This window comes from Lampetra fluviatilis, chromosome 14 (assembly GCF_964198595.1).
Source record: "Lampetra fluviatilis chromosome 14, kcLamFluv1.1, whole genome shotgun sequence".
Taxonomy (NCBI): Eukaryota; Metazoa; Chordata; class Hyperoartia; order Petromyzontiformes; family Petromyzontidae; genus Lampetra; species Lampetra fluviatilis.
The window spans coordinates 6,411,238-6,427,059 of NC_136288.1; the positions used below are offsets into that span (position 1 = coordinate 6,411,238).

A 15,822-nucleotide genomic window follows, 5' to 3' on the forward strand; every position below is an offset into this window, starting at 1 on the left:
TTCCCATTCATTCACCATGTATGTACATTGTCAGCACCAAAGCAATATCACAGATGGTGGCACTGAAGAGAAACACCAAGTAAAATAAGTTATGTGTAATTATAGCCAACAAGAGCACAGTTGTGGGTTGATAGGACAGTGTGCTAACCACTGTACCACTACTTCACTCAGCATTGTGGTCCCCTTGTCGGAGGTCACCATTTTGATGGTGTTAGGTCACCATTTTGATGGTCCTCTTATATTAGGTCGCCATTTTGATGGTGTTAGGTCACCATTTTGATGGTTCTCTCATCTTTGGTCACCAGTGTCATTTTCCTCTTGTCTTAGGTCACCATTTTGACAGGCCTCTTGTCTTAGGGCACCATTTTGATGATGTTAGGTCACCATTTTGATGGTCCTCCTGTCTTAGGTCACCATTTTGATGGTCCTCTTGTCATAGGTCACCATTTTGATGGTCATCTTGTCATAGGTCACCTTTTTGATGGTCCTCTTGTCTTAGGTCACCATTTTGATGGTTATCTTGTCTTAGGTCACCATTTTGATGGTATTAGGTCACCGTTTTGATGGTATTAGGTCACCGTTTTGATGTTTTTTGCTGATGGCTTTTGCATATGCATGGAAGCTGTGTGCTTTTTTTACATGTCCATATGTCGTCGGTATTCCATATATCACACGTTGTTTTGAGTATAATTGATCATTGGGAGTCAGCTCAGTCCATCCCTCCTGTGTTGATAAGTATGGGAATCACATTGTGAGAAGGCAACATTTTATCAATCTATAAAAAAAAATCAGTCTCTGACTTAGGAATGTGGATGTTCCAAACTTGCTGCTCAGAACTGAAACTGAAATTAACCTCACCCCATTGCTGATGTTAGAAAGGAGTCGATTCAACATAACTTTGACTTAATGACAAATATAAACTTGCTTTATAACCAACCATAATATGCAAAACCAAGGTAAAATAAAAGTTTGACGTGGAAATCAAACATAGTTATCATTTAGATGCCCCCTAAACTGACCTGATATGGCTTTTTGAACATCATTATAAAAATCCATCTCCCTTCTGAGTCATTTAATTAAAGTTAATTAAAGCAGCCCATTAGCGTGATTATTTGAAAATGAAATGCAGGTTCACATGTTTTGATTATTTTGGCATAAACCAAATAGAGTGCTGTGGATGTGGGGAATGTCTAATTAGAATATGCATGTCATGATGAATGCCAACAAGTCTCATGCCTAAGTGAAGGTCACCTTTACTCTAATGGCATAAAAGTTTGAGGTTCACTGATAGATCGAATTATATTCATTACATCATGATTTTGTGAATTCATTATTCATGACTTAATGCATTAGTATTTACATTCACTTAAGCACGAATGGGAAACTAAATATTTATAAGGATTGGATTTTTGGGGGGTGGAATGGTTCCAATTAGTACAGTAATTGGTGATTTAAAATTTGGAATTTTATAGACAGAGAATTTCGATATAATTAAGTGAGGATGCTCTTGTGGTGTAATGGTTAACACACCAGACCGTTCCATCTCCCGGCACTGCTGTTTCTGAAATCCCCCGGCCTCTGTCCACCAAGCAGGATCAGTGTTCCATGGTTAGTCAAATGGCAGGTCATGTGCAGTGGTATGGTGGGCTAATGTGTGAGTACTCCCACCTGTTCAAAAATGTCTGGCCACTGTCAAAGGAGACACCAAAATAACCTCAATAGTGGCTTGTTAGAGCTCCCTCTATTGGAGCCACTTGGACCAGCAATAGCATGAGCAATAAATTGCACGGCTGCACCTTTATATATATATTAATTATAATGCATACTCAGCATGTTGAATGCTGTTCAAATCACATTCATAAATGCAAGATGTATCTATGAATGTTTATGTGACGAAATTTAAGCACAGTTTTTATACAACTTTTGTATATTATAACATTAATATTTCTTTACATTTCAATTATTGAGTGATTTATTTCTAGAATAATTGTTATGTAAGCGATGCAACGCACATTTGATAAGATGAGTTATTTATTATCATTGTCTCAAATGACATTGTAAAAATAAACAAATTATAAAAAAAAATACGATTTTTAGGGTAATGATCAAGGCGCTATCAGATGTGGCATTAATGCCACAGATGGTGCCTTTACAAAATGGAATTGGTGCACACAGTAACAGGATTTTATTTTCCCCCTCATTATGAAATATTTGGCCTGATTCATGTAGCCATAATGGCCGTCATTTTTTGTGAATTGACATCCATTTTCACAGGAAATTGGACCCATTCGGCAGTTTGAAATTCACAAGGGAATGATTGTTGTACCATACACAGCCTATTCTGCTATAATTGTGGAATGGCCCAAAGTGAGCGAGGCTTCGAGGTGGAGCCTAGCTTGCGATGATACCCGCGAAATACAGACGCATTCCACCACTGTGTGGGATCCGGCCAATTATACTTTTGTGATGAACGCTGAGGGAGCTTCGTGGCCCATTCCTCGCTCATTCATGGTGTGTTTGTTGCCTTCATCCTCCAACATTTTCGGGGGGGTGAATTTCTGCAGTAAATGTCGCACAGGTTTTTGAACCTCCTGTATTCCACGGAGGTGCAGGCAATACCAGTCCAGCTCCTGACAGAGGAATGGCAACCCCTCCTCTGCAGTGAGCAATCAGACATATCATGTGGCCATGCCCAGTCACCTCTTCTTTCCCAGTGCTGATGTTCACATGTACAAGTCAAGCTCAGATATCATGCTTCTACCCTTGCTGTGCACAGCGAGGAAGCAAAATCGGGTTGCCTGCACACTGTGCCAACAGCTGCACCACCACCCTGCCCCCCCCCCGGGATCCTCGCAACCCACCTCCCACCCACTCCTCTCTTTATCCCATCACACACACACATAAAGTTAACCGGAGTAGCTGAATAAAGTTATGGATCAAGTTATGTTAGCGAGCACTTAACCGACTAGGTACGTAATAAATGGTGTGGATAACAATGCAGAGGCTATGGCACCTGAATATACCATGACAGATTATCATTTATGACTGAGTTGACCTTGGAGAGGCTCAGCCATGGCTGAGAATCGAACTCAAGTTGCCTGGGTTATAGCAGAATCTGCTTATCACTGCACCACCACTACTCACTCTTCACACATGCCCACCAACAACATAAAATACAATAACCATTCACCCCTATTATGTGATGTCGCTAACATTTGTTTGCAATAATTGGTGCGAAACAAGTCCATGTGAAGGCTCAATGAATAAAAGCAATAGGACACCCACGTATTACGTGTCTGTCCTGTGTTCACTCTATTAGTATTATTAGTCCCATAGCCCTATTCAAATTGCTAACAGCACATTGGGTGCGGCTGTTCGTGTTTAATTTAAAATAAGAGTTGGGATAAGCCTGACCTAGTTGGCACATGCCTCACATCTGATTTGCTTCACTGTCATTTATATTTACTTGCTCTTGGACCAATCAATAAAGCATAAGTGAATCTTGTTTTTGGCTTCACAACTTTTATTCCAAGGGTTAAGCGCACATCGTTGTCTGTGTCTTTTGTAATTCAATGTAGTTTGTGGTTTATCCATGTGTGTACCACTTTGCAGTACAAAGGGGATAACATTCCCATCATTTGATATACAATATGCAGACACGTTCTATCCACCACATAGTTTGTCTACTTTTTTTCTCCCAACTTATATTTATGTCATGAGAAAGTTGGGACATTTCCACTGAACATCGCATCACATCTTGTCAGAGAATGGTCCCAGAAGATGATATCATGAAACTGCTTCGGAAAGCACTTCAGTAGGCCTCCTTTACCTCCATGGATGGTGCAGCTTGGTACATCCTTTGTAAAGAGTGTTCTGCACGTGACAACTAAACAAATATTCCAGTCTGCATAGCTGGAATTTAGTATCTTAAGTGGCAAGTACATTTAACACGATATAGTTTGCGCAATCATCTGTGACTGGGCTGATAACATCAGCCGGCTACTCTTGGTAATCCCGTTTACTCCTGGTTGGTCAAATGGATTGAAATCCAGGATGTAAGTTGCTATGGATGTAAAACATTCTGAAAAGTTAAATGGTTTATGTTTCATATATAGTATTTATTGTTATACGACATATCTGTATCTTTTACATTTCATGTTATAATACAAAAAAAACAATAATCTACCAAGTGGTTCCTCTTATGGCCCACTTCTAAAGCTCAGCTTTCCATTGGTTACTTAACCATAAGGTCATATAAATGACACATACACATCCCCAATTACGATACAAACCTGCCCAGATCCTTCATGTGATTACATTTTTCCGTTCTTAGCAAGCATGCGGATATTTTATAAATAAAGTTGATAACATTAAAAAGTAACATTTTTTTAATTAACCAAAACAGTACAACGTTACAGAGTGAGGTTACAATTTACGCACAACAGTTGAGATATTAAGATTTTTATATTAAATGCACAAATTGTGCTGGAATGGGGTGCTTTCATGGCACCATGTGCTCATGTTTGGAAGTCAGGTCTTTGCCTGTCCTCTGTTGGCTTTCCATCCACGCGGTGGGCTTACATCCAGCATCACACTCTCACACTTGTCAAGATTCCCATTATCGGCACAAGACTCCTGCTGACAATTGGGATTTCCCAATTGCAAATTGAGTTTCACAATGTGGAATTTATAATTAACCTTTACCGGGAGAGACATGCAAAGCACAAAGTTTCGTACCTTAATAAGCGGTAGAGCAAATCCAAACTGTCCTTGGTCTGTGTAGCTAGCTGTTACTGTGGCAAATCAATTGCATGATAATTGGAAGGTTTGGTTGAAAGTTGACCATGTGGTTGAAAGTCAACTCATGACTGTTTAACACGTAGGATTTAACGACCATGAACTAATGTCTGGTCTCTGCTATAGGAATGTGGAATTTCTACAACTGGCTTAGAGCTGTCTTTTTCCCAAAAGTCTTTTAAAATAAATCTGCCAAATATCTAAAGGACCTCCTGACTCCGCAAATTCCCCAGCAGCAACCTCAGAAGGGCCTCCCTGTTTTTTTTTATTGCAGCTATTAAAACTAGAGGCTGACCGAAACTGAATTTCTGGTTTCGGCCGAAACCGAAACCAGACCGAAAGTTAAAATTTGACTTTCGTCGAAACAGAAAGGTATATAACCGAAGCTACCGAACACAATATTTATGAAATGTCATGTTACTTTTATTAAAAATAAATCTAGAACTAATAATTCAGAGCCTGCAGTGAGAGTCGCTAAATATCAAATCTTTAGGTGTAACTTATTTAGTAATTATATCCAAACAAACGAATGTTGTAGTTAACCGCATTCTCGCTCAGCAGGTTGCTGGGCCTTGTTTTGATCAGAATCGACTTTAGTGAAGTAATGCCACACCGCATGTTTCGACATTCTTGACGGTGATTAACTGCTCCGTTTATTAACTTTAATTTTCTACTTCACTCAGATTCGTAATTTCGTTATCACTAATTCGCTAAGGAACTATTAACTAACGAATATCAATATTGTCAGACTTCGAATCTCGGTATCAACACACGTGTAGACTTAAGCGGACGCAACACATAAGCCAAGGCGGGCAGGGCAGGCGGCTGGGAACAGACAACAGATGTACTTTGTTGTCGTCCAACCAAAGAGACTCCACCCACGGATGCAGATGCAGGCTGCCGTCTGTTGACATGAGTAGACCAAGCTGCTGCTGCTGACGTGTGTGTTTGCAGCCTATCGCATAGGATTGCCTAGCGCTGACTGACCGACCGATTGCAGAGAGATAGACGTAGCACTAGCGTTATATTTAAAAAATAGATCTTCGGTTGACGACCGAAAGTCAATATCAGTTTCGGCCGAAATCGAAACCAGACCGAAAGTAAAAAATTTACTTTCGGCCGAAACCAAACGCAAACCGAAAGTTAAAAATTGTCTTTCGGCCGAAACCGAATGTATGCCGAAAGTGGCCATTTGCCAACTTTCGGCGCCGAAACCAAATTTCGGTCGGCCTCTAATTGAAACTAGGTTTGGCGATGGGTCTACGCTGCTGTTGCTGCTGCCCCACGTGACTGGATGCTCGACTCCCTGCCCTCCCTCCACCGATTCCAATCACTCCTCGCTCAAAGCGTTCTCCGTGGTGGTTATTTTACTCGCTCAATCGTATTCGCTACACCTTGCACTCATCTTCTCTCTGACCTCTCTGACGCTTCGATACCTCGCCCTTGTGTTTGGTGCAATTGTGTCTTTTTTCCTTTGTTAATATTGTTCATTTATGTTCTTTAAACATCATTTTTGCCCAGACGCACCCCCCACCCCCCCGACCGATCCCTAGTTTTGAGGCTATATTGTACCGAGATTGTTACACATTATCTTCAGTTTTTTCCCTCTTTTTCAAATCTTCTCCGTATTCTGTTTTTTTTAATTAAAATAAAAATACATTATTTTTGCATGCACCTACAACACTTTCTATTCCGTTGTTGCCTGTTTCCCCGTATGAATTACTTTGTTGTTCTTGTTCTGTGCTGATGCACCACAGATCTCGCTTGCAAACTAGTTGGGTCAGTGGCTCAATGGGATTTCCATGTAACAACTAAATATTGATTGATTCACACCGAGGTATGATCTCATTGAGAAACAATGTCTTCTGCAAATGAAGACCCACGGAGAATAAACGTCACGTGTCATGCGCCAAAACACAGTGGGACCTTACGATAATGTATCATCTTTCTGTTACCACTTGATTTAAGTTGCTATCCACACGACCAATGATTGCCTCTAATGTATCAAGGCATTTTAGTGGATTCCACTGAGTCGCAAATGTACTTCTTGAGCGGAAACACATTTTTATTAACACCAACACATAACACAGGGGTTACTGCCCCTTTACCAAATAACCAATGGTGGTGGACCACCAGGCTAACTACGCTAGTTACTGGGAGTAGCTACAACGGGCAGGACCCTAGCTTGGGTCCTCATCCACGTGAAGGTCACTTCTTCTCGGATGTAGATCATAGATCTTCAGATGACGACAGCAACGCTGAACCCCGGTCCCTGTGCGGAGCCGGTTTATATGCTCCTGGGTAATGGCTGGCCCCGCCCTTAACCACGACAACCTTGGAGAAACCTCTTGTCGTTTCTCGACCCTTCCCGTAGGATCTCACCCTGACACGTGACCACCCCCAAGCCCCCACCTAGGGCCCTTGTGTAGATCTTACTGGTCACGTGCCTTCCAGGGTCAACCAGATTGCCATGGCCTAGGGTAACCTCATCCCATGGCTGACACTCTCATACTCCATCCTGTCGGAGTCAGCACTGCATGCCACGCGTAGTGCCACTGCGATATCCCAGCACTCACCGAGTCCCCTCTACGGCTGGTACTACACCCACCTTAGGGGTGTCCGTGATGACAATGCATCGCACGACGTGCCTTGCGAGAGCCGGCATTACTCAGTGACATTCACGATGTCGCTTCATACGTGATGTCCACAATGTGAGTACATCGCACACCGTGCCCCTCTAGGGCCATCTTTCTACACAGTGCTTCAGATGCTGCTGCTGTTGTATGTATAGTGAGTCACTTCTGAGACACTATTTTAGAAGGTAACAACGTTTATTCTACACTATATATTTTACACACTGTTCACACACGGGATAACTAATTACGGGTGAGAGCAGCCAACATGCTGTCTGACCCACGACGCCGGAGACGGAGACGAAAACGTAGCACCTCGGGTTCCATTCCACCTGGAGACAGCCCTGATTCAGCCTCGGGGCTTCCCTTTAATGCCCCTCAGCGTGGCCTGGCTCTGCCCTCGGCCACGCCCCCTCCTGGAACCCTCCAGAAGGTCCTGGGCCATGCTCCCCGTGTCCCATCCGTCATATTTGCCCTACATCCTTCACCCCGGCCCATGACGTGCTTTGCCAGCCGGCAAGGGTGACGTATCCCCACATGCCCCTCTCCACCAGCAGCCAGTACCAGGCCCCCTAGTGACCCACTCCGTGGCATTACCTGCTGTGCTGGCGGGGTAGCTGCAATACCATGCTCTGCCTGTAGGACTCATATGCCCCTCTCTGCCAGCAGCCAGCACCACGCACCCTAGCGACTCACTGTGTGGTATTACATGCTGTGCTGGCTGCTACACCCATATATCCTTATTCTATTGTACCTATTGCTATGCGCCGTAGTGATCCATTCTATGTCACTACATCACCCCCCCCACCCCTTAAAAAACACAGCCGTCCCGTCTGACCTCCCACACCCTGCGCAGTGGGACGACCCATCCGGAACCAACAACAATTCTGACATGACAACAACAACTGTCAGCACCTTTGCACGAGTCAACACAACAACGACAACCATAAGCCTCCCTCGCGAGTCAACATAACAACAACAACTGTTAGCCCCCTTGCGAGTCAACACAACAACCAACAAAAAAATTTGCGACGCACCGTAATAACCCACCTCCGGACTTTAAACAATACCTGACAAATGCTGGCCCGCCACAGCCCACGAACCCAGGAAGGACCCAGTTCAACCGGCAACACACAGCCCGGCTCGTGTCTGTGACCTCTTGCCAGACGGTGGCGGGATAAATAGGATGACTGGGGCGGTCATTTAAACCGCACAGTTCTCGAACGGTTCCTCGTCGCCGGGCCCCCGGGTGGGACAAGGGCGGGTTTCTCGGGTGCCCCAGGGACTAATGGAAGATGGCCTCATGGGCGCAGCCCCTCCGGGACAAAATATGGGGGGGAGAAGAAGCGATTGTCGGCCGCTCCTTCCTCCTTGGATGGCTTTCCGACGGCTTAACGGGTGGTTCCGTGGTCGTCAAGTGCTGGATTCATTTGGGCTCAGAGGAGCAGAGGTCGACGGGGTGGAAGACGGTGGAGGTGCGATGAACTGTCCCTGCTTGGCGCGGCATCCCTTGGAAACTTGGCCTCGCAGGCCACGCTTCCCAAGGGTGGGCATCTCTGAGCGTGAAGTCGGCAGCGTCTCAAATTTGGCGGGAGCAGTTTCCCACCCATCATATGCCCCTCTCTGCCAGCAGCCAACACCACGCACATTAGTGACCCACTGAATGGTATTACATGCTGTGCTGGCTGCTACACCCATATTTCCTTATTCTATTGTACCCAGCGCTACGTGCCGTAGTGATCCATTCTATGTCGCTACATATGTATAGTAAGATTATGAGCTTTAAAAATGCATTAATATTTTTTCCTGAAAGTAATTATCTTATGTTTTGTACACTTTTATTTTTGTGTATACATCCGTAGATGTTTTCTTTTTTCATGTGCAGCATCTTGAGGCGATTTTATTGTCATGGTGTCCATATATAAACGAAAACCCAAATTAATCGATTGAGCAAACTGCACTTGCCGTAAGTGAAGTTGAATTGTGTCTGAAACGTGTAATAATCTCAATTCCACCTCGCTTTTTTTGCAGTGGATGGACACTGGTCCAAGTGGACGAGTTGGAGTCCCTGCTCGGTGAGCTGTTCCAATGGCACGCAGCAAAGGACCCGGGATTGCATGGAGCCTTCATTCGGGGGCTCCGACTGCAGAGGCAGTGTGTCTGAAGAGCGCCCTTGCTATAATGCTGACTGCCCAAGTAAGATGGTTTTATATTCTTCTTTTTCTGCATTCACCATGGTCAATTCACTGCTGAATGGAGGTCTCTCCGAGCTGTCGCTGCCTCTTTTAATCATGCCCTGTAATAATGATCCACGTTGAACCTGCACACGAGTTAATTCCATCGCTCCATCTCCTCATACGGATGGCCTCTCAGACACGTTCCATTTCCTGGCTGCAACTCCATCGTTATTCTTGACCATTGGCCATCATCCCTTCCAGTGATGTGTCTTCCCCAAGACCACGTTGATATTATTATACGGTGTATGTTCTGTAATCCATGTGTTCCTTTTTCTGTATATCAGTGTTATTCCAAGCTTCCATCTCTCAATTCTCTATGCACTTATCAGTGTTTGTTTGATATTTTATGAATATTTTCATTTTATTTTAGTATTACGGTATTATTGAGATACCACTGCCATTGACCACAGACACCATTTTTGTATCATAATGGGCTTCATAACTACGTGGCCTAGTGACAGCTAATAACGTCTGGTTAATCCACCTGGGAAATCAATTCCCTGCTATCGATAGCATTTAAGAAATATCTATATAAAAATCCCCATACGTAGCACTCGACAAATAGGAAGGAATAACCCGGGAGTTAAGAACAACCAATGTTGCTATGTGCTTTAAAAAAACACTGTGTATTATGGACACATACACTACCTCGCAAACACGTGTATAATTACAAAAAATATCATTGTAATCTTGTACATCGCTAAGTTGCACCTTTCTCTGTAGAATATGAATTGACAGTGCACGTGACTACACACTATCTGGGAGAGATTGTTATTCCTTTTTCAATTGTAACATCACAACAATACAAAAATATATAACTAACATTCGAATAGACGGTGACACTGAGAGTGGGAAGATATATGAAGAGGGATGAACATGCAAGACAATAGACATATAGACCACAGAGAACTATATTTAAACAATTTGGAAAATTATGAGAAACTAAATCGGTGGTGAATGCAAAACAAAAATAATAATAAAATGTTTTAACACGCATGAAAGTGGAAATGTGAAATAGGTGATGGGTAAATCATGAATAGGAGCCATTAGATACCGAGATTAAAATATAGCGCATGACAGAGACAGAAAATAAGACTGGCAGAGGAATCCATCCATAAGTTTCAGGAAAAAAATATTGTATGTACCAGGAAACTAATCATTCTTTTTACTTATAGAAATAACGACTGAGTTTTGCAGCAGGAAAGTATTATATACATCAACTAGTATAATATGAGCAGTCTATATAACCACACATGTGCATATATACTGTTCACACATACACATAGCTGATGATGTAATGACACACATATAAGATACTTTTATAATTCTTAGGGCTTCATGTTAATACCCCTGGCTCACAGAGCGAGACTAAGGCACCTTGAAGAATCTTAGGGTTTAATTTTGTACGTCCAATAATCAGAGAACCAGTATTGAGCAGCGCAGCCATGGGCATCCGTCTCATAATGAATACGATTTTTAAAGGGAAATTAATTAGGGAATTAACTTTTGGAGCATTCGGTCTTCAAGAACTACCTAATGCAAATTCAAAGCGTGTGGTGGAGTGTCTTGTTTTAGTGGAAATGACCCACATGTTAAGTTAATTAAAATCGTTGAGAATTCTAAGAGGAAATGGAAATTACGTCCCAAGATGTATACGTACAATGGCAAGTCAAAGTCAATTGTCAAATTATCTCTGCTCAAGTAAGCGCTAGTGTTCCTCTTATCTCTGCCGTATGTATGTCCATTGAACTAATTTCGCAATGTATGTAGCCAACCGTGCTTATCGGCGGTGGAAGGACAATAAACTAAACTAAAAAAGTTGTAAAGAAATTAGTTTTCAATCTCGACTTAAAGGTGCAATGCTCCTGTGGCTTCCTAATATCAGAAGCAAGAGCGTCCCAGATGGCCGCAGAAGTACATCTGAATGTGTGTGATGTAGTGCCCGTCTTTGTTCTGCTGGAGGCCAGTATACTCATAACAATGAATATTGACAGCAACATGCAAGGTGGTAGTGTTTTTATAAACACAGGAGGAAAAGTAAGCTGTTATTACTCCAAGCAGGGTTTGAACTTAACAAGTTCTCGTTGTGAGTCAAACCCTCTAACTACAGTGCCAATCACATTCAATCCGCACACAGACATCCACACACATAGATGCCTGAAATCATACAGGAAAGCAGCATGCTACAAACTAAGAATCACATATCACCGAGTGTCTCTGATCTTTACATTGCTGTGCAGGTCTTTATAATTTACTGAATAATTCCATCTCACATTTGTTTTCATCCAGAGCCAACACAGCTTCAAAAAGATAATTGTCCCAGTCATTGGAATCAAACCACTTATTTCAAGAACTGCCTCACCCAACCCACTAGGCTGTTGTTGAAATCATACACACTCTTCGATATCTTTTAATTAGATGGTGCAATAGTATTGCTCGTGCCTCAGCAAAAAAGACCCTAGGTTCGATTCCTGACTCGGTGTGGAGTTTGTATGTCCCCCCCCTGTTCTACACGGCTCTCTGATTTAATTCCAAGGCTAAAAGAATGCCACTGGTATTGACCAAACATCCAATATTGAAACATTACCTGCAAATTACTCAACAGGCATTACAGCCATATGTTATCTAGAGGCCGACCGAAATTCGGTTTCGGTTTCGGCGCCGAAAGTTGGCAAATGGCCCCTTTAGGCATAGTTTCGGTTTCAGCCGAAAGTCAATTTTTTACTTTCGGCTTACTTTCGGTTTCGGCCGACCTCTAATCTTAACAAGTTATTGTGTGTTGAAGTAATCCTGCGGGTGCAACGTCACATATCTGCCATGACCAATTAACTGCTCACACGCAGTGCAGTACTTGTGCACGATGGCATAACCGTAAATTTCTTTAGATGTTCACATATCCGATCTGTTCACATATCTGACTATATGAGTTGGATATTTGGCGTTATACTGTGCTATATATTTGCAAGAGAAGGACGATTTGTGGCAATGTCACGGCTAATTTAGTCACCTGCTGTATGATGTATTCTCATTATATATTAATTAACAGGTGCAGGAGGTTATTTGTTGAATCCCCTGGTGTAATACACCCTCGCCCCACTCACCCCGGGATATTTGAAATACATTTGCTGGAATTTAATCAGGCAATCTCTTGGTGGATTTTTTTCTTAGATGTTCATAACAATCAGGAATAAAATGTAAAAAGTTGCTCATCCCGTGCTAAATGCAAATTAAGGAGCAATTTCCACAGTGCAGCAACATCATTTATTACCAAACAAAATGTAAATATAGGCCGGTCTAACAGCTTTAACGCGAATATATTTCACTGTATATCAATGCGGGTTAACATTAATGGCAGCAAGCCTACTTATTTTCATAATAATTTAGGGAAAGGAATAAAAATGTGTTTAATTAAGCTGGCGCTTTGGTGCTTTTCTACTGGCTATGTATATCATATGGCTCACACCCTTTAGGGCAGATGGCACATTTATCACTGCTTGGGCTATGCAAATAAGCCCCTTCAATGCTCCGCACAATATTTCAGAAGTAATGGGTGACCACTGTGGTTAGGGTGCTTGAGTCACTTTCCGAAGTTTCCGAGTTTACAAGCCTCTTTGGAGATTGACTTGGAACATGGTACTTCCAGGGCAAGATACAATATAAAATGAGTCCCATTTTTCTTTTGGATGATAAAGTTCTTAACTCTACTCATCCCGACAATACGAATATGAAATTTCCACCACAGGCTCAGGGCCACAAATGGGCTACATGAGCACTCTCCCACTGCTCACACATGCATGGGAGAACCTTGAATACAATAGGCTTCAGCAAGTGAGTGCACACATTGTAACTTGTCACGCATATTGGTAAGTCATCTCTCCCTGTTCGGTAATACTCCAAATTTGTATGGGCCACTGTTTGTAAGCTCAACGTCCTGCCCCTGTGCTGAGGGATAGCCATGCGCAGCGGATAAGTCACGGATGTCTGCACTGGCGCAAGCTGCACCGGCCAGCACGGCTGCATGAGTAATGATCGCACGACGTGCAAAATTTAATGGACTAATTTTCATGAGCAATGTGGCCTTGTGTCTAGAGAATCAGATATTTCAATTACACCCCCCGATTCCATCAATCCAGCACCTCGGGAGGCTATTTACAGCTGTACGAAATCATTAAATATAATGAAACTGGCCCAAAATGCTATAACGATGCGTTTGGACAAATACTATTCAATTATATGCAACAGTATGGATATAGGTATTTCATGATTTAAAGCAGGTTAGACACATTTATTATCCACTGAGCAAATGCTTAAATCTGGGATTTTAATAGACCGTCGATAAAAATTATCATATATTCACACTAATAAATTGTATATGCACGTTGCCAAAGATAATAATTTGTTTAATGTATATGTGCCAATATTGATTGTAGGGTCTGTCTATTTAAAGTTATGGTAGTATCAAATAAACAGAAATGCAATTTCAATACATTTGGCATTTGCAATTCAAGTGCTGTTATGTCCGCTTTTTTAATAGCTTCAGAGATGTTTGTGTTACATTCCAATGCAAGAACAGGTACTATTTTATAATAAAGAGTATATAAAAAATACCTGCATTATGTGATCCTCATTATTGTTACAACACCGTGTAATAAGCGCTGCTCTTTGATACCTTAGTGGCATTTCCATCTGCCTGGCTTACATTTACAAACGATCATCAACAAATGAAGACTAAAATTAACATCGTGCCTTCCAGCCAGGGTGAGAAACACAAACAGATTCGCAGGGAATATGAACACCGTGGAGAACGTTTATCCTGACGTGCATGTGCTGCCCATAACTGTGGGAAAAGGCTACCGCAGTATTGGCTTTGGATTAAAATTCTGCACAGAGTGCGATAGCACAATAAGGTCAAAGCAGGCAAATTGTGGGATAAGAGGCAAAATATACCCATCATAAACATTGCTAAAATATGCTATCCGCTGGAACATTCCAAATCACAAATAACTGGTCTTTACAATTGAATTGAGGCTGTGAGGCATGCCTCTTCTGCTCTTTAAAACGTGTCAACATGTTGAAGCCGGAAGATTAAAGTTTATTTACAGTCTCTCTGTGTGCCACGTCCTTTCTCGAAGACGTCAGCAATATTGTCCTTCCATTTAGCTCCGTCCATGATATTACTCAAGGACTCTGCATTTATTTAGTCACAGATGGGCATTGCTGCGAGGATAATACATATTTTATTTGAAGAAGACTTTGCTTATCAATGTTTTTTTTATTTAAAGTATCCATAACAATGCTAATGATTATTTTGAATCCGTTTAGTGATTACTTACCATTTTCAGAAGGAACATCATCATAGATTTTGTCTTATCAAAGTAACATGTAATGTAATTACTAACATTGCTTTCTTATAAATTAATACATATCAGGGATCTTTGACCTTGAAATATGACAGCACTGTACTGATAATGTAGAACCCCGATTAGCACGGTTGGTGACATACGGTGCAAAAGAAGTTCAAACATACATACATTTCCTCGCACTGCTGCCATCCTTGCATTGACCCAACAAACTGACGCCAGAATTGTCCCATTAAAATTGGAAAATTTTTATTTTAAAAACCTCAAAGCTTAAAATTATTTACATAATGCAGACTTGATTTCTTGAAAAAGGTATCTATTTGGAGTTTGAACACCATAAGACCTGTTTTATTGCCAGATAGGGTAAAACCTATTTTTACTTTTCATACTTTATAGATGTTCGACCCTTGTGTTGAGGTCTAAGTCGCATTTCAAAATAACGTGGCTCTAGAAAAAAAGGTAATCCACGTTTACAAATGAACAGAGAGTTATAATCAATGAGCAGCGTGCCACTCTACAGGTGAATGAATTACACTTCGTCTATGCAGCCTTTCGTCATCTTAAGGCTTTGTAAAAAAAACACATTTTTGAATACATTCCCTATCGTGTGCAAGCAGTCGACATTGGTCATAATGTTTTATTCATTTTGTTACAGGCTCTCTAGAAGAGTTAAGAAAATGCAACGGTCGAAAATGCACAGGTGGATATTCATTTGATGTGTATGTGTGTGTATGTGTGTATATATATGTATAAAAATGAATAAAATGGCGAGCGGTGGCACAGCTGTTAGCGCGC

The 15,822-nt window shown here is 41.9% G+C and overlaps 1 protein-coding gene across 9 annotated transcripts in view; it reads left to right on the forward strand.

Annotated features, from left to right (window-relative positions):
• LOC144935839 (adhesion G protein-coupled receptor B1-like) overlaps nucleotides 1-15,822 on the forward strand; it is a 136,578-nt gene that overhangs the window by 56,242 nt on the left and 64,514 nt on the right. For all 9 annotated transcript variants that reach the window (XM_078862636.1, XM_078862640.1, XM_078862642.1 and 6 more), the window contains exons 7-8: nucleotides 9,462-9,626; nucleotides 15,683-15,727. In XM_078862636.1, coding sequence (XP_078718762.1) covers nucleotides 9,462-9,626; nucleotides 15,683-15,727 — 210 coding nt within the window. The remainder of the gene's footprint in view (nucleotides 1-9,461; nucleotides 9,627-15,682; nucleotides 15,728-15,822) is intronic.